Source organism: Podospora pseudopauciseta, assembly GCF_035222475.1.
Source record: "Podospora pseudopauciseta strain CBS 411.78 chromosome 2 map unlocalized CBS411.78m_2, whole genome shotgun sequence".
Taxonomy (NCBI): domain Eukaryota; kingdom Fungi; phylum Ascomycota; class Sordariomycetes; order Sordariales; family Podosporaceae; genus Podospora; species Podospora pseudopauciseta.
In genome coordinates, this window is record NW_026946663.1 from 2,725,701 (window position 1) to 2,741,749 (window position 16,049).

The following is a 16,049-nucleotide window of genomic DNA, read 5'->3' on the forward strand; positions in this document are numbered from 1 at the left end:
TGCCTATCATGAAAGATCCTTCTCTGACTTTTCAGTCCATTTAGCTTGCAGTGACTCTCACTTCCAAAATCCCTTCACAGACGGGTTAGGATACCACCAGCTTCTTTCCCATCTATTCTGTCATGCAGGGGCACATAACAGGCCGCATATCAAGGTCAAAGCCAATGCAATAGGTGAAAATGGCCGAGGCTTTTCACCTGTGGAGACCTGTTGATTCAATCTTGGCCATTTCTTCCACAGGTGCCATGGCGGGCAGCGCTTCTGGATCTAAGCAATCCAAAGTCTGGAAACCGTAGAGTCGGAAGGCTTATCTTCATTCATGCCACTGAAAACTTTACATCAGCCACCAGAAAAAAATGTCTCGTATAAAAAAAAAAAAAAAAGCGAGGTTCCTTCCTTTTTTTTCTTCGTCGGAAGCAGCGTCCATCCCATCACCAAACCTAGGCAGCACATCTGTGACGTTCGTCAACAATCGTTCGAAGAACAACAATCAATTCATCACTACCTATTCTATCCCGGTATATTGTGTTGTTCCATTACCGCAACAATGCCCAAACCCAAACCCAACCGCGTCACCAAGCCGACCAAGTCCACCAACCCACCCCTCCCTCCCACCCCCCGCCGCCCAACCACCCTCCTCTCCCACCTCACCCCAGAACAACATTCAGCCACAATAACCTCCCGCCTCTCAGGCGCCCCCGCCACAGGCGTCATCCCCCAGGGTTACAAACACCCCATCTCCGACCTCAGGTACGACCTACCCGAATATACCTGGGATTCCCTCCTCCTCGAATTCTACCGCCAAACCCAAGATTCCTACATCATGGAAGAAGAGATAAAAGCCGAAAGCGCAAGGCGCAACATCATGGGTGAACCCCCCTGTCAGAAAACACCAGAAGGGTCTGTCCCCCCGACTTACGACCCAGAGCATGACATGCCAGATTACAGCTTTGGGGCGATTCTGGAGAGGTATAAAAGGCAGAAGGAGGAGAGTTTTGTCACGGAGGCGGAGATCAGGGAGGAGCAGAGGGGGAGGTCGGAGAGGGCCGGGAGGTGGCGGATGGCGAGGAGGGGAGAGGAAAAGGAGGTGGAGGCGATGGGGGAGGAGCAGACACCGCCTGCTAGTCGGGATGGGTCTTTGTCTTAGGAGGGCAGAGGGACGCCAATGGCGGAGGGGAATGGTAATTACCAGCTGCAGCGGCAATGTCGGTGTGTGATCACCCCCTCTCCTATGCCTCAGCAGGTTGTTGCTGACCGGCAGGGATACCACCAGTATGCTCGCCTCCCTGCCACCCCGCCTGACAGAGAACCGGATAAGGAGACGGTAGAGTGGGATGAGTGGATGTGCAGACAGCTCGCGGCGTATTTACTGAATGGCACGCCCGAGTGAGGTGTCCAGGGGGATAGTGCGAGGAGAGAAGAGATCTGTCGACAGCGAGCGGGATTCGGTTGTATCAACACCCGAGGGCCAGGAGAAACCTTGGAAGCTTGGAGTCTCACGGTTGTAGTGTAAGTTCCAGCTAGTGAACGTTTCTGTGTTTGAGGCTGTTAGTGGCGCCGGTTTGAGCGCCGGTTGAGGCTCGACGTTGAGTTGTGGGCGGGACTGGAAGGAGAATGTGGAGGAAAGGTTTTTGCCAAAGGGCAAGGCTAGCGTGAGATTTCGTGGACGGTTAGGGTGTGGCTTGCGGATTATGGGGTTTGGTTGTTGGACAGGCTTCATTGTTGGATGGTACAAGTTGGTCTAAGGTGGAGGTTGGATGAGATGGTTTGGGTTGGCGTTGATGAAGTTGGGTTTGGTGCAGTGGTGCTTAGGCTTATATACTCGCTCAGCCTCAGCAATACAACACACCAAGTGGTTTGACAGGGTTATTTGGCAGTTTCGGAGTCTTCCTCACGTTTCTTGCGATACCCCTGGTTTTCTTTGTAGTGTCGATTTAGTTCATCGTCACACTATATCAATGGGGACAAAGTTTGTTTCAAAAATCACCACATGTGATAATGATATGTAATGAGTGGCTAGTAATGATCATCCTGACAAGATTAAACAAAGAAGAGTTCATGGAGGAGTGTCGGTAAATCTGTCATATCTTATATCCATCCCAACCAGCAGTCCCAGGCTCGTCTCAAGATATGATCATCAACCCATAAATCCCCTATTCACCGTTCCCATTATTCACAGTCCTCCCAGCGGCTTGTGCGCTTCAGTGCTCGGAGCCTTGCCCTGTTGGTTTGAGGAGCATTTAGCAAAAGCTGCCCAAAACGGGTCCCAGAGCAGGGAGTAATTCGACACAGCCGCAAAGCTGTTGAATGTTAGAGACGAAAGAGCTAAATATCGGCCAACAAAGAAAGGGCTTCACATACAGGAGCGATGTTGGTGACACGGCCAAGGCAGGCTGCGATATTGCTGAGGTTCAAAGTTGGAATGGCTCCAAGCAAGCAAAGAGCCTGGAAGAGAGGGATGCCGACGAGGCTGTTGACGCAGGTGTTGACGTCCACTGGAGGAAGGGTGACCTGGCGGTCGACAAGGACGGGGGCAGTGTCCACCTGGGCGGGGGCAGCAAGGCCGGTGGTGGCGACGGCGAGGGGAAGGAAGATCTTGGAGAACTGCATTTTCATGGTGGCCGGTGGTAATAGATACTGAGAGGATGTAGGTACTGGTGGTAATGATGTTGTTGGAACGGTGGTAAGGATACTTGAAGGCTTGAGTGCTGATGGAGAGAAAAGAGTTGAGGTGTTGTCGGGGATGGCGTGCTCTCCTTTATAGTATTTTCCGGTCTCCCATCATCTGTCTCCCTCATCGGATCCTGTCCTCCCATGGAGGCGAAGTCGGATACGGAGCAGAGCGCAACGTGACTTGGGTTATTGGTTCAGCTCTCTTCGACCACCACCATCCTTTGGAGTTGATGTCGGAACGCACATCTCAAGGGGGTTCTGAACCCCACCTCGCATCATGAGGTGCCTTCGTTTTCGAGGCCTGCATAGTCACAAGGTGGTACTCAACTGGAGTATCGACAGCGGCAAGTCGACAACACTGTGTGGTGGACGAAAGCAAACCCTCCTGCAGGATGCATCTTTTTCAAGGACAACTTCCCGAACTTGACTTCCAATAGAAGTCTGAGAAAATCCTACAGATTAGTCAAGGCCATCAATCTTCACGCATATACTGTTCCTATCTGGTAGTGATAGACAGCATAGCAGGGAACAAGACACTCGGTGAGCAACCACCTCGTGAATAGGGGGTGCCTGACAGGGCAAAAGAAAACAATGACACCTCGGCTGGGGTCGGTGGCAGCTTGCACAGAATGGCTCGCTTCGGCACGAACAGATGAAGGAAGTCGGCCGGCAGCGTGGCCCATGGGGGGTGGTAATCTGTCGGGATCAGCCGCCATCATGGCCCATCGGATACGAGTTACACCAATAGATACATCATTAAACCGCTCTAGGCCTCGTCAGCAAAATATGACAGAATTCGACGATAAAAGCCGGAAGCACGGCAATTTGCCGCCGCACCAACAAACAAGCAAGCACGTTGAGGGCCTTCATCCATGCAGCGGCGATGTGTTGCAGAAGGCTGCTTCTTTTCTGGAAGTGAGGCCGGCCAAAATCAGTACTCGAGGTCCCGTCACTCACCACCAACCAGCTTCCGGCTCAGCGCTTGCCAGTCCCAGTCTCGCCAGACCCTACAAAAGTTCCATCGAGTTCGATAAAACATTGGACGACACGACATTCTTGGCGCGATCCCTATTCTTGTTCTTGGGACATGTGGCTTTCATACCAAGAGGAAGTTGGTGTATGAACTCGGTTATTTCGGGCTTGGAGGTGAAGAAGTCTGAACCCTTCGACAGCCAACAAAGCCAGGAAGTGAGGATTCTACACCCTCATTAGCATCCTATCTGCAAGCCGAGAGTCTTCATCTGTTTGCGTACACTTTTAAAGATAATACCCAAAAGAAACATTCCCGCATGCTCCTCATGTGGACAATCCGAGACCATTCTTTCCGAGACCTCCGCTTGCCGCCTCAAACAGTGTGCAACAGCAGCAGCAACTGACACTGGAATATCATTGAGCTGGCGGCAATGGACGTCTAGTGCAGAGGTCCAGACCGAAATCCACCGATTACTCCTTGATCTCGCGTTTGTGAAAGACACCTGCAAAAGAACGAAATCAGCAACTTGAGCAAAAGCTGGATCCTTGATGAACATCAAACAGGAATCAAAGGTCCAAGCACCCAACATTCGGATTTCCTTTCCTGACAAACCCCAAGACCTTCTCCCACCAACAATCCTCCACACTATCGAATCCTTCGTGACAACTTCCCAACCTCACTCGGACGAAATTTCCCTCGCAAGAAAAAAAAAGCACACCTACCATTGATCTCAGGCATCCAAGAAGCCCTCTCCTTGCAAAAGAACTCCCCCTTTGGCGGGATATTTTCTGGCTCATCAAGAGATCCCCACATGACATACCGAAACTTGTCGGCTGCTTCTTTCTGCCATTTCTCGATTAGTCCATTGTGTAGGTAAAGCCATCCTTCAGTATCATATCTCCCGCAAAACATCGAGATCCAAGAAACCATCTCTGAAGTCCTGACAGTCATGTTGGCTGTCCCATCACTGCCCCAAATACGGGATGCAATCAAGAGGGCGAGAAGGTACTTACACCATACTCGCAAATGAAAACCCCACACTCCCCGCAAAACTCCCTCGTCACCCCGTTCTGCTGCGTGTACTTCTTGAGCGTCTCTGTCCCGTCATTGTACGAGAAAGCATCCAAGGCAACCTTGGCTGTGAGTCCGTAATTTGTCCCAAAGGCTCGCTTGCAGGACTTGCAGTGACAGAGTGTTGTCCGAGCATCTTCCACCGAGTTGAGGGTGATGGTGTACTGGACGGTTTTGCAGGTGCAGCCTCCTTTGAGTTGGGTGTTGGAGTGAGAGGAGGACATTGTGCGTGCTTGAGGGTAGAAGTTGATGGGGTGGTGAGTGGTGATCTTGGTGGTGGTCGGTAAGAGTAGTAAGCGTGGGGTGTAAGTGGTGGTGGTAGTGGTGACTAGTGTGGACTTGATTCGAAGGGGGGAGAGGATGCAGGTGCGCATTGATGAGTTGCCAATTCCTGGGAAAGAAAAGAAATGGATGATTGTTGATGGCTGGGGAGATCAAACTCGCGTGGCTTGTGGGATAGGGGCCTGTGGTGGGTGGTGTCCTTTTGTGACGTCAATGATTTTGCTGCTTGGTTGAAGTGAGTACTTTCGACATCCCACTTCCTCTCACAGTCTCACTCATCATCCCTACCTCTCATGTCGAAGACCCTCTTCCTAATTGGCACCTGGCTCTTCAAATTCTGGTTTCTCTTGCATTTTGCATGCCATTCATCGCATACATCCCTCTACTGATCAACTCTGTCTTGGAGTCGCCCATCCATCTCCTTCTTAAATGGTAGCCACGACACTACTACCGTCTAATCAGAAGCCCGATTAGCTCAGCTGGTTAGAGCGTCGTACTAATATTACTCTCTTTGAGTCATATCAAGTCATGCGAAGGTCAACAGTTCAATCCTGTTATTGGGCACATTCTTTTGTTATTTTTATTTTATTCTTTCCTTTGTATCGAGTCATTAATTATTTTTCATAATTCTGATAATGAACGCTAATGCTATGGTTTTGTTACCCCATCCCTCATGTTATCCTTCCCTTACTCAACAAGCTTGGTACCCCTGATCACAACACCAGCCTTGACAATCTGGCCGTTACCAACATCAAACTCCTTGAGCAAAGCCAAGTTCTCCGACGCAAGGACCTCCTCAAGAGGCACCTCAACAGCGCCAATCTCGTTCTTGCCATCCATCAGGGCAATTCTTACAGGAGCAGCACCTTCGATGCTGCCAGAGAGAGGAATGCGGAAAGTATTGTCAAAGTGAGGGTTCTGGATATCCTCAGCACCGCCCGGAACATCACACTTGACGACGGTCTGGAACTTGTGCGCGCCCCAGGTAATGGCGACGCTGGGCTTGAGCTGCTCGCGAGCACCCTTGAGGTTCTTGACAGCAGCAACAAGGACGGCGAGCAAGCCCTTGATCTCTGCGGGGTTCTCCTCGCCGATGATGCTGGTGGCATCGGGGATGAATTGGTAGTATTTGCCGCTGACAGTAAGCTTGCCCGCGGTCTCCTCGCCCTTGTGCATGAGGGTAAGATCCTGCCTCTGACCATGAGCCAGGAGGAGGTTCTTGACGGTGATGGTGGCGAGGCCAATGTCATCGTCGGAAGCGGTGTCTGAGTCCTTGACATCCAACGCCAGCAACTGATCGTGGTCAGAGACGATAAAGTCTCTGGTCTCGTTCCACTCGGGGTGGTGGTTGTCCTTGACCGTGGCTGTCTTCCAGCCGGGAGTCTCGCCTGAGAGGGAGGTGGTGACGTAGCAGTCTGGGACATCGTGGACGAGCTTCTTGAAAATGTTCTTGGACTTGAGCTCCTCGCCAAAGTTGCTTCCTGACTCGATGGTGAGACGGACGACACCGACTGGGAGCTGGTAGGTCTTGAAGTAATCGTTGAATGGGTCAAGCTTCACGAGGAAGCGGTTAGGAAGGACGGCCATGCCGGCAATGATGGACTGGACGACCTTGCGGACGCAAGAGTCGATGAAGCCAAGATTGGCAATGTTGGCGCCATCTGTGTAGTTAAACTTGAGGTAAGGGGGGTTGATGAAGGAGACTTGGGCGGCGCCAATCTGCGAGTCTGTTAGTAAGGCATGCCTAGACTTGCTCCAAAGAACCTCGGTCAACTTACAAGAGGGATCACATTGGTGATTGGGCAGAGCAGGATAGATAGTCTGCCACTCAGCTTGACGTGCTCGACGCCCACCTTAGGGATCATCTTTCCGTCCATCTCGATATCGCAGTTGCCATCCCAGTTGACATCCAAGTCCAGCTTGATACCACCGTTGTCAACCTTGTGCACATCCACGTTGGAGAAGGTCATGGGCTGAACGCCCAAGTCAATCTTGGCGAAGTGAAGTGTGTTCAGGGGAGCAGGAAGCATCTGCGCGAACATGGGCTCAGCAATCTGCTTGATCATGGCGCCACCGGCAACACAGATATTGGGCCATAGGTGACCAACGAGGTCGTTCAGGAAACCTGTATGTTTGTCAGTTGAATCCCGAGACTTGTTTGTTGTTGGAACATGACATACCCGCTGACTCGGGACCGCCAGAGGCAGTGAGAGTCTCTACTAGGGACGCCATGGTGTGTGATGTGTGTGAGACTAGGGGACCGTAACTAGGGAATAGGCCGCAACTAGCAGAGTCAACTGTGAAGAAGTTAAAATATGGCAGATAGACAGCAACGAGTTGGGTAAACGTATCATATATACCCAAACCGGGTCTGGCTGTGCACAGCAACGCGAAGAGGGAGCAGGAGGAGGGGCTGCGGGGTCCTGGGACCCGCTGCCTTGGCATCCGATCAGTTGTGGACTTTCGATAGCAATCGCTTGGCGGTGGGGTGATACGAGTGACGTCAAACTCTTGCCATGCATACAGTGACGAGTGGTTTTTTCTGTTTGGACTGATTTCAACAAATCATTGAGGCCAAAACAAGCACAAGGGCCAAGATCCGGTCATCTTGGCTCATGGTTTCAGGTAGGAATGTTGGGCTTGGAAGCACGCTGACGTTGCAGCTGGGGAAGTCGGGCAGTGCAGGAGCAAAAGAGCTGAAGGGTGGAGTATGCCGAATTCGGAAAAGTGAGGGTATTCCCAGCTGAGTCAGGAGTGGGGATGTTCGTTGTTTGCGGAGGCCGCCGCCAGGCCAACCCCGGTGGACGGCTCAACAAAAAATGGAGAGACTCGTTTGTTGCGTGTTACTGATTTTTGCTGATCTCATAAACAAACAATCAAAAAGCTTTCCATTCGGCTCTTGAGGAGCGGCCTTTAAACGACCCGGAGATCGTGACGATAGCAGCGTCTAATCACGGTGTGCTGCGAACAATCGTCCCTATCGATAAGGCCCAAGCATATGCGCCCAACGGTTGATCGATTGGCGGTTTAGCAGGGGTTATTGAGGGGAAATGCGACCTGAATTCAGAGGTTCAGGGGCGAGTGAGAGGTAGGTAATAAACAACCCCAAGCATACAACAGACTATGGAAGTTTCGCGGATAATCACAGATCAAAAGTTCAAGATTTTGGGACAAGTTCAATAATCTGTTAAAAAAAATACGATTAAGATCATTGATCAGATTCAGGCTCACATTCTATTTTTAGAGGCCAGCTCTTCATTATCTCCAGGAGTGGTATTTTTGGTAACTAAAACCTACCTTGCCAGTGTCTACTGTAGACCGAAGAAACCAACAGGAGGAGGTTGCGGGACACGGCCACGCCATGAGTGCCCCTCCCTGACGAGCTGCTGACGAAGCTGGTCGAGGAGATAATTCTGCTCATTATTGCGAGGGGGCGCAACCCAGGGTGCAAAATATGTACCATTAGCATCAGGTGGGAAGGCCGCTCGCTGTTCAAAGTCGGTCAGCTCGAGAGCACCGCCAGCGGAATGAAGCAAGATATTCCTGACCTGCAAGTCATCATAGCCCTCCTGCCGAAGCTCAGTGATATGCCGGGCAATGTATTTCATTCTGTCGACCCGACAGTTGTGGCAGAAGTTGGGGATAGACCCCTCATCGTCTTTGGTAGGGGGGATGTTGATGGGGGAGTAGGTCTCCACTGGGAGGTCCCAGGCATAGGCAGGGTGGGTGCAGCCGTTGGAAGCAACCTGGCTCGTAGTATACACCAATTTGTGTCGGCAGGTAGGGCAAGTGACGGCCTTACCGGCTTCTGTCAGATGCTTTTCCCAGCGCCCGTAGCAAGCCTTGCACATCATGTGCCCGCAGAAAAGAGTTACTCCCGGGTGGGCATTGGCAATGTTTTGCGGAGGAGTGGCAGGGGTGAGGATCTCGTCCTTATCGAGGCAGATGACACAGTGCACAACAGGCGTTGTGGTGGCACCGGGGTAGTTTCCGAGACGGTTTTCCTGAATCCAAGCCTTGAGTGTAGGCCAGTACTGAAGCTCTGCTCTTTGAGAAGCCATTTTGATGGTAAATCGTGTTTCTGGAAAAAGAGGTTAGTTGGGTAGTAGTTTGAGTTGAGACGTTACCTAGCTGAAGAATAAGGTAAGGTAGCTGTTGTGTTGAAGTGAACTGAATGGTTCGATGAAGATGAATGATGATGGCAGAGGCGAGAGGTCGTGATTTAATAGTCTTCTTTGCTGTTATCTCTGATTCATTTACAATATAGTTAAAGTGAGTTAAATCATGCTGTCCAACTGATAGCTACCTATGTTTATTCGAATATTCGCCTTGTCTTTTAAGTATATGCAGCCAGAACAATTCCATTGTGCTACCAGACAGAGCCGCCTTTGTTCTCGCACCGGAATTTACTGGCGGCAGTTACCACATCCGTTGGGACCTGCATGTGGTTCACCTAGATACTATCTCAGAATATTGCTTCAGCGAATACCTGCCAACCTGGTGTTCAATGAATGTGCGGCATGCATCAGGAAGATGGCCGAAAAAGATTAATATCAAACGGTTGGTCCGAACGATCGTTCAAACCTCACACAGAAAACTATCTAGTATAGTTTTGATGGTATTCCTGTTTACATTTTCTGCAGCCTTACAGGTACTTTGGAATTCTTTCTTTGTCTGAACACCCTTCACAACAAAGGGTCATAGCCAAAGTTGTCTTTCTTTCATACTTGGAGGGTGACAACAAAGAAATGTCAGCTAAGGCGGGTAGATAGAGCAGAATTTGTATCCCACATGGGTAGGAAGATACGACAATGGAGAGCTGATAGCGAGTTATCACCTACAACTAGCCCTGGGCGATCGGTGGCAGGTGTGATCCCGAAACAGTTAAGCCAGATGGCCACCATTAGTATCGAGTCTCAAACACTTCCAAGACTCTTATCAACCTTATGTGGCTGTCACCATCAGCAGCCTTTTTTGTTTGGTGTAGAGACAACTTTCATAGCAAAACCACCTATGGCGGTGGAAATAAGCCCATGGGTGTTTTCGTAAATGACTGGGCGATGGTCTTGTTACAGCTCGGCGTGGAGAAAGATGGTATGGTCTTGATGAACTACCGTATGCCGCCGGGACTTTGTGCATCCGCACGTTTTGTGCAACTGGAGATGTATGAGGAGTGGGGGGTGCGCCACCTGCCTGTAATAACAGTTGCACCTTCCAGGTTCACCTCATATCTAAGCTTGAAAGTGGAAGGCACAACTCCAGATTCCGCGATGAGAAAGTGCATTGCAGATGTCCGGCGGAAGGAGCCGCCGGCATGGACGCTCTTTGCAACTTCCCAACCGAAACTCGACTGACAGATTTGAGCGAGTGAAAAGGAAGGGACGACAACGAAGAGTCCCAATGTGGGCTTTATACCTGCCATCACTGCTCATCTGAATCAGTATCTTCTCGACAACCACCCGACACAGATAAGGGAAACTGTTGTTCACTGGTTCCTGTCGAAAGTGAGAAGCAACCGAGCAACCAAGACGCCAGCACGATTCGTATACCCGCCTGGGCATAGCTCCACAGGCTTCCTGGAAGGATGCGAGCAGACCGGGGTTTGAGAATAATCGGGAAATCCGCGCCGATAGACGAGCTGCAGGCTCAACAGGGGTCGGGGAGTTGCCAAGAGGGCCACAAGGTGGCATACTACAGCCAAGATGGGGGTACATGAGGCACATCGATGCAGTGGTTGCAGCATAACTGTGGTGTTGATGTTGCCGGTAGAAGTCTCCCAAGCACTTCCCATCGCGATGTCAACATCCCCAACTTTGAACACCAAACTAGATGAAACTTGTTCCCCGCCCGCCATCGAAGATTCTGACCCGTTGCGCTACGAGCTTGGCAATGCCTGGCTAGGTCATAGTGTATGCAGGGGTCAAGGCGTCTAGTCCTAACCGGATCATCACCGCGCAAGAATTCAAGGAGGAGACAAATACATACAGTTGGACTGCAAGCCCGTTCGGGGATTTCTTTCTCTGTCTCTCGACTTTTGACTTTGCACCTTTCAACAGCCGAGAATCGCCATCTTGACAACCTCCACCATCATGCGAGCCCCCGATTCCACCACCACCTTGTGGTTCATACTCCTGTCAACCTTTGCTGTTGCCCAGGACACCACCGCCACCCCAAGACTGACAGGCCTGCCAACTTTGGCACCGAGCGACCGTTGCACAGCGTACTTTCAAAACGAATTACAAGCCTCGTATCCCACCCAACCAGCCGCCATCGCCGAGATCGTCAGTTCCAACTCGCTTGACCATGACCACGTCTTCGTGACAGGCGATCCCAAACTCCAACCAACAAACGCTCACTCTGACAGGAGAGTCGTCTGCTCGGGCGTCGTCGCCTTCCCGACCAAGATAGCCGGTGCCATTCCACAAAGGTCCACGAGTATACTGCAAGAGTTTGCCATCTGGCAAAAGGATGTGAGCTCGTGGGTCGATGCAAACAAGGAGTCGGTCAAGGCCTTTGCCACGAGCTGCTCCGGCGAGGGAGAGACGGGTGTGGCTGGGAACGCGCTTATGATGGTGGCTACCGATGTTGACGCATGCCTCACGGCTGCTGCAGTTGGTCTTGGGCCGACTGATGGGTCGAATGGCGTGGGTGGTCCGGCAGCAACGACGAGTACAGCGGGTGGACCTAGAGAGACTGGAGCTGCTGCCGTCGGTGCTTTGATGGGGATAGGAGTTGGATTGATGGGTATGCTTTGAGGGTTCAGCATCGCAGCCAGTCTGGATCAGGACAGGTGCATGTGGAGCAGGAGCACATTGCCTCCTTGTTGCTGGGGTTCACGGGCAAGTAGCTGACAGTTCTCTGTTCTCTCCATGTGTGTTAGATTCAACTACCCATTCATCCTGCCCCAACAGCATCTCCTAGCAGACACGATGACCCTGCCCTCGAATCCTCGCCCGTTCGCTGAAGTTCCATATCTCAAAGTCACGTTGGCCGTTCCACCTAGTGTGATGCTTCCTACTCCACCATCGATGTTCTCCAGGGTCTGTTGCACAGTGATATCTGTCGGAAAGGTTCTGTCAGCTTTATATGCCCACGCTTTTATACCCTTGTCGTCCCCTTTACTACATTTCCACATTTCCACATTCCCACATTCCTATACATACTTTTCTCCCGAATACCTAACCCTTTCCCGCCCTTCTTTTCTCTTCACCGTTACCCATCTCACCAACACACACCCTTCCCCCAATCTTCCATCCACCTGGTCATCAAAGCAGAAATCAACTCACCCGTCCTACCCTCATCCCCCCACTGATACCCAAATCCCGCCTCAGTACACTCCATCGTCTCCCCTCTCGTCTCAGGGTTATAAACCCAATGACACTTGACCTCCCCCCTCCCTACCCCCTCCTCGTCCCCCCTCGCCAAAAACACAGACGTCGTGTCCTGATACCGCCACCCAGTGGCGGACGCTCCTCCCACAATCGTCAAGTTCCAGTAGCCATACTCCTTTTCTATCACCGCACCAGCTCCTGTCCCAACAATAAAAATGAAAGCAAGGCCAAAAAGGGAGAACATCGAGGTGGTCAGTGCGTTTGTTGACTTTGCGACGACAAATTCAGGGGTAGTGGATACCAAGGGCTAGTGGAGACAAATCGTTGGAGAGACTAAAGACAACGTTAGTACGTAAAGAGATGGTACAGGATAATATACCCAAGGTCAAATCAAGCTTTCCCGAGTCCTGCAACGTTGCAATCGGTAGGGTCAATAAGAGGTAGGATGCCAGATTATGTAGGGTGTTCAGCCGGTATGCAAGTAACTACATCCGAACGTGGAACTGCAACCAAGGAGACAGAGTGAACCCAACAGAACCACAATTCAGCCGCTGCAGCTCTCGCCTCAGCCCTGGATATCAGGCGGCTGCAGGCGGCCAAGCATCACTCATTTGTCCAATAACCAGTCTTGACCTTGCAATTAGTTTAGGTATCATTAGTCACAGACTAACGACGTGAACCAACTCTCGCCTCCCTCCCTACTTTGCTCGGTCGATGGCCGCCCTCTCGCCTCAGCAATCATCCCCACGAACAAGGACATTCCAATTGTCCTTGAAGAACGCCTGGCCCTTGACCCTTTGATAGGTCGATCTACCAGTGATGCATCCACCATGCAGCACAGAATTCGCGCCATCGCCAATTTGCTTCCACGTGAGCTCCTTCTCTTCCAAGTTCTGTATATCTCATCGTCAGTCGACTTTCCTTCACTCACCCCCCACCCAAAGCCAAGGCGAACTCACATCGTTGCACCAATAGATAGCCGACTTCCACGAACAGCTCACTCGTCCACAATTCCCCGGCCCCGGCCCGTTCTTGGGTGGGTCAGTGTTCAAACGCCTCAAGTAACAAATCCCGTCCCAGATTTTGCTCGTTCTCGCGCCGTCGTAGTCCACCTTGCAGTTGATGGACTCGGGCTGTTCATCAGCGGTGCCGACGGAGACGAAGCTCGTGTCATCACCGGTGGGCATGGGATCGGTAGGGATTCCGGCTTGGAAGGTCTCGTTCCAGCCGGGGTAGGCGGCTTCCATTTGGGCAATGGCCTCCTCGATCGTGCCGGTCACGGTGACGATCTCGCTGGTGGGGTCGTCAAGCTTGATGGGGAGGTCCCAGGAAACGTCGACTATGTTGTAGCCGGCAATTCCGTTCGGGGCTTCGTCAGTGGAGGGGGGGGGAGCGCTGGAGACACCCTGTTTCATTGGTAAGCTGTTGATGCTTCTTCTTCTCGGTCTTTGACGTGAGTAGGAGGCCATACCTTCAGAAAAGTGGCCAGGGTGGTGGCAGCGAAGATGGTACTGGACCACATGATGATGTCGCTTGCAGAGTCTTGGCGATGAGATCTTGGTGCTTGAAGCCTCTTGGCGATGGAGAAAGAGTTCGGGAGGAGGCTAAGAGGGCCAGGAGATGGATTAATAAGTCACGAAGAGGTTGAGAGCAGCTGATGGAAATGTGGGACGCGGCCGTAAATCCCCACTCAAGTCATGAGATCAGCGTGCGCAAACGGAGTCTGTTGCTCTTGCCGCTTCAGACGATTGACAACAGGAGCCTCTTCCCATATATGCTGAGCACATCTCCCGCCTGTTTCGACTGGCTTATGGCCACGGTTGAACCGCCCGCACAAAGACGGATTTGCTGCTTTGAGAACACATTGTTGCTGCTCCCACTAACAACCGAACTGTAATAAAAAACGTTAAAATGCGATACATGAAGGACTTCTTGCTCTCAAGCTCAGGTTCAACAGACGAAACAGCAGCCGTGGCGGGACTTGACGCAGACCACTAGCCGACTTTTACACCACTTCCACAGGAGCCGCGTCGCCAACATGTTTCCGCCGACGCAAATCCAAGCCTCCCTTTGTCCGAAAGTTTCTCCACTCGTTCGGTGCCGCAGGTGGTTTCTCTTTAGGTCTGACTTTTGGTTTGAGTGTCGGCGTGGCAGGACCTGGGGGGTGGACGCCAGGCGGTTTGATGCCTATTTTGTTACAGGCACTCCAGAACCACGGCTTGTCTTTGATACCGGCGGGGACTCGTCGAAGGACCCAAGGGTATAATCTTCTTGCGGTCGACAAAGAAGACGACTGCAACGGATATCATGTATGTTAGACATGCTACTACAACCATGGATCCGACATGAGACCACTTGAGGTGGGACAGGTCTTCGTCTTGGATGAGGGACATGCTGTAAACAGCCTGCTTGTGGATGAAGATGGGTCAGCGTGAGGCGTTGGAGTCCATGGTTCAGCGCTGAGTCAGGGTACATACAGTCACATAGCTGAGTGGAAGGTAGAATATAGTGACAACAGTGAAAACAATGATACGGCGATTCATCGATGTTGACTTGGAGGCTTCCAGCAGATTTGTGGCGCTCAAGATCTAGTAAGATTGTTCGCAAAAGCTTTCAGTGAACACGCATAGACATACCCCATCTTGAAGCCCACGTATCTCGTCTGCCTTGACCTCGATGCGTCTCTCGAGCTTAGCTTGGAAGCTGTCAAATTGTGCCATGTCCCTGTCCCAGTTCTCTTTAACTATCCTGTCAAATTTGGCTGTCTCGGAAGTGGATTCATGCCAACCCCGTAGAGGATGAATGCCAAAGATTCTATAAAAGTCATGCAGGTCCTCTTGAGTCTCTTTCATCCATTCAGGAGCAATTCGTAGGAAACGGAGAAGCTGAAAGCACATTCGTGATTGGCTGAAGCAGTCGTCGAGCATGATCTTCTGGGCCTTGCGTTCATTGAAGATGTCCTCTGCCTATAGACAGTTCATGTAGTCAGTGACAAGACATATGGTGAAGAGGAGATACACCTACCTGAACGGTGACAGATCTGTCAATTGCATCCGACAGACGGTCCCACCCTCCATACCACCTTGTCTCCAAGACGTTGTCCAACACAATTTGTATATGACAAATGCTAGCTCTTTGAGCAATCATCTCAATCCTTTTTGATCGCAGCCTTACACCTTGATATTCGCGCCGTGAAGTGAAGATGTGGTCTTCAATAACAACAATGCAGAACAAAGAGGCCGCCTCAATGGTTGACACCCATTTCACAGCAGCTCGCGCTTCCTCAACACCCCCAGTTGAGTGTGGAAGCTTGCGGGGCAGCTTCCCACGCTCCCGTTCAAGGAGGAAGCCCGGGAACCAGAGCTCATTTTCCGGATGAAACGGAGATGCCTGGAGCCACCATGTATGAAATGAGGTTCCACACGAATGGCTGGAGGTGTCAAGACGGTGCGACGAGGTAAAAGGATGCCGTGGCCACTGCCGAAGAAACCTGGCGACAAATTAATATACCCGATACATATCGCGCTTATCTTCCTCGGACGATGCGTTAGAGAAATGTTGTCGCGATAGCAAAGAGAAAATGAATGCAGCTGCATTGAGGTTGAGAGTTGGACATCTTGAGGTGGTAACAAACCTGTCCCGATACTCTTCATTAATCATCACAGCAGTCTCGATTTTCAAGGCTAGAACAAAATGCAACATACCAGATCTGACCAATA

The 16,049-nt window shown here is 51.3% G+C and overlaps 9 protein-coding genes and 1 non-coding gene across 10 annotated transcripts; 3 read left to right on the top strand and 7 right to left on the bottom strand.

Moving 5' to 3' along the window:
* Positions 1 to 547: 547 nt before the first annotated feature.
* Positions 548 to 1,147, top strand: QC763_207562 (uncharacterized protein; the record flags this gene model as incomplete). The annotated part of the gene is made up of 1 exon (XM_062909815.1): positions 548 to 1,147. One exon carries the CDS (start codon positions 548 to 550, stop codon positions 1,145 to 1,147), a length of 600 nt encoding a protein of 199 aa, XP_062768635.1.
* Positions 1,148 to 1,973: 826 nt separating this feature from the next.
* On the bottom strand, positions 1,974 to 2,616 carry QC763_207565 (uncharacterized protein; the record flags this gene model as incomplete). The annotated part of the gene is made up of 2 exons (XM_062909816.1): positions 1,974 to 2,300; positions 2,362 to 2,616. The coding sequence occupies 2 exons, from the start codon at positions 2,614 to 2,616 to the stop codon at positions 2,241 to 2,243; spliced, it is 315 nt and encodes a 104-aa protein (XP_062768636.1). The 3' UTR covers positions 1,974 to 2,240.
* Positions 2,617 to 4,116: 1,500 nt separating this feature from the next.
* Positions 4,117 to 5,337, bottom strand: QC763_207570 (uncharacterized protein; the record flags this gene model as incomplete). The annotated part of the gene is made up of 3 exons (XM_062909817.1): positions 4,660 to 5,337; positions 4,369 to 4,489; positions 4,117 to 4,148 (listed from the first exon to the last, which is right to left on the bottom strand). Exons 1-3 carry the CDS (start codon positions 5,089 to 5,091, stop codon positions 4,117 to 4,119), a joined length of 585 nt encoding a protein of 194 aa, XP_062768637.1. The 5' UTR covers positions 5,092 to 5,337.
* A 126-nt stretch (positions 5,338 to 5,463) lies between these two features.
* QC763_0037940 lies at positions 5,464 to 5,563 on the top strand. The gene has a single exon. It is a non-coding gene; the product is annotated as a tRNA-Ile (tRNA).
* A 6-nt stretch (positions 5,564 to 5,569) lies between these two features.
* Positions 5,570 to 7,548, bottom strand: QC763_207580 (uncharacterized protein). The gene is made up of 3 exons (XM_062909818.1): positions 7,180 to 7,548; positions 6,778 to 7,124; positions 5,570 to 6,718 (listed from the first exon to the last, which is right to left on the bottom strand). The coding sequence occupies exons 1-3, from the start codon at positions 7,442 to 7,444 to the stop codon at positions 5,687 to 5,689; spliced, it is 1,644 nt and encodes a 547-aa protein (XP_062768638.1). The 5' UTR covers positions 7,445 to 7,548; the 3' UTR covers positions 5,570 to 5,686.
* A 759-nt stretch (positions 7,549 to 8,307) lies between these two features.
* Positions 8,308 to 9,060, bottom strand: QC763_207590 (uncharacterized protein; the record flags this gene model as incomplete). The annotated part of the gene is made up of 1 exon (XM_062909819.1): positions 8,308 to 9,060. The coding sequence occupies one exon, from the start codon at positions 9,058 to 9,060 to the stop codon at positions 8,308 to 8,310; it is 753 nt and encodes a 250-aa protein (XP_062768639.1).
* A 1,779-nt stretch (positions 9,061 to 10,839) lies between these two features.
* QC763_207605 (uncharacterized protein) lies at positions 10,840 to 12,574 on the bottom strand (the record flags this gene model as incomplete). The annotated part of the gene is made up of 2 exons (XM_062909821.1): positions 10,840 to 12,058; positions 12,286 to 12,574. 2 exons carry the CDS (start codon positions 12,572 to 12,574, stop codon positions 11,886 to 11,888), a joined length of 462 nt encoding a protein of 153 aa, XP_062768640.1. The 3' UTR covers positions 10,840 to 11,885.
* QC763_207600 (uncharacterized protein) lies at positions 11,089 to 11,754 on the top strand (the record flags this gene model as incomplete). Its single annotated transcript, XM_062909820.1, has 1 exon — positions 11,089 to 11,754. The coding sequence occupies one exon, from the start codon at positions 11,089 to 11,091 to the stop codon at positions 11,752 to 11,754; it is 666 nt and encodes a 221-aa protein (XP_062768641.1).
* A 487-nt stretch (positions 12,575 to 13,061) lies between the features above and the next one.
* On the bottom strand, positions 13,062 to 13,852 carry QC763_207610 (uncharacterized protein; the record flags this gene model as incomplete). The annotated part of the gene is made up of 3 exons (XM_062909822.1): positions 13,062 to 13,223; positions 13,290 to 13,736; positions 13,802 to 13,852. The coding sequence occupies 3 exons, from the start codon at positions 13,850 to 13,852 to the stop codon at positions 13,062 to 13,064; spliced, it is 660 nt and encodes a 219-aa protein (XP_062768642.1).
* A 673-nt stretch (positions 13,853 to 14,525) lies between these two features.
* On the bottom strand, positions 14,526 to 15,477 carry QC763_207614 (uncharacterized protein; the record flags this gene model as incomplete). The annotated part of the gene is made up of 4 exons (XM_062909823.1): positions 14,526 to 14,735; positions 14,808 to 14,918; positions 14,967 to 15,296; positions 15,355 to 15,477. The coding sequence occupies 4 exons, from the start codon at positions 15,475 to 15,477 to the stop codon at positions 14,526 to 14,528; spliced, it is 774 nt and encodes a 257-aa protein (XP_062768643.1).
* Positions 15,478 to 16,049: the final 572 nt, after the last annotated feature.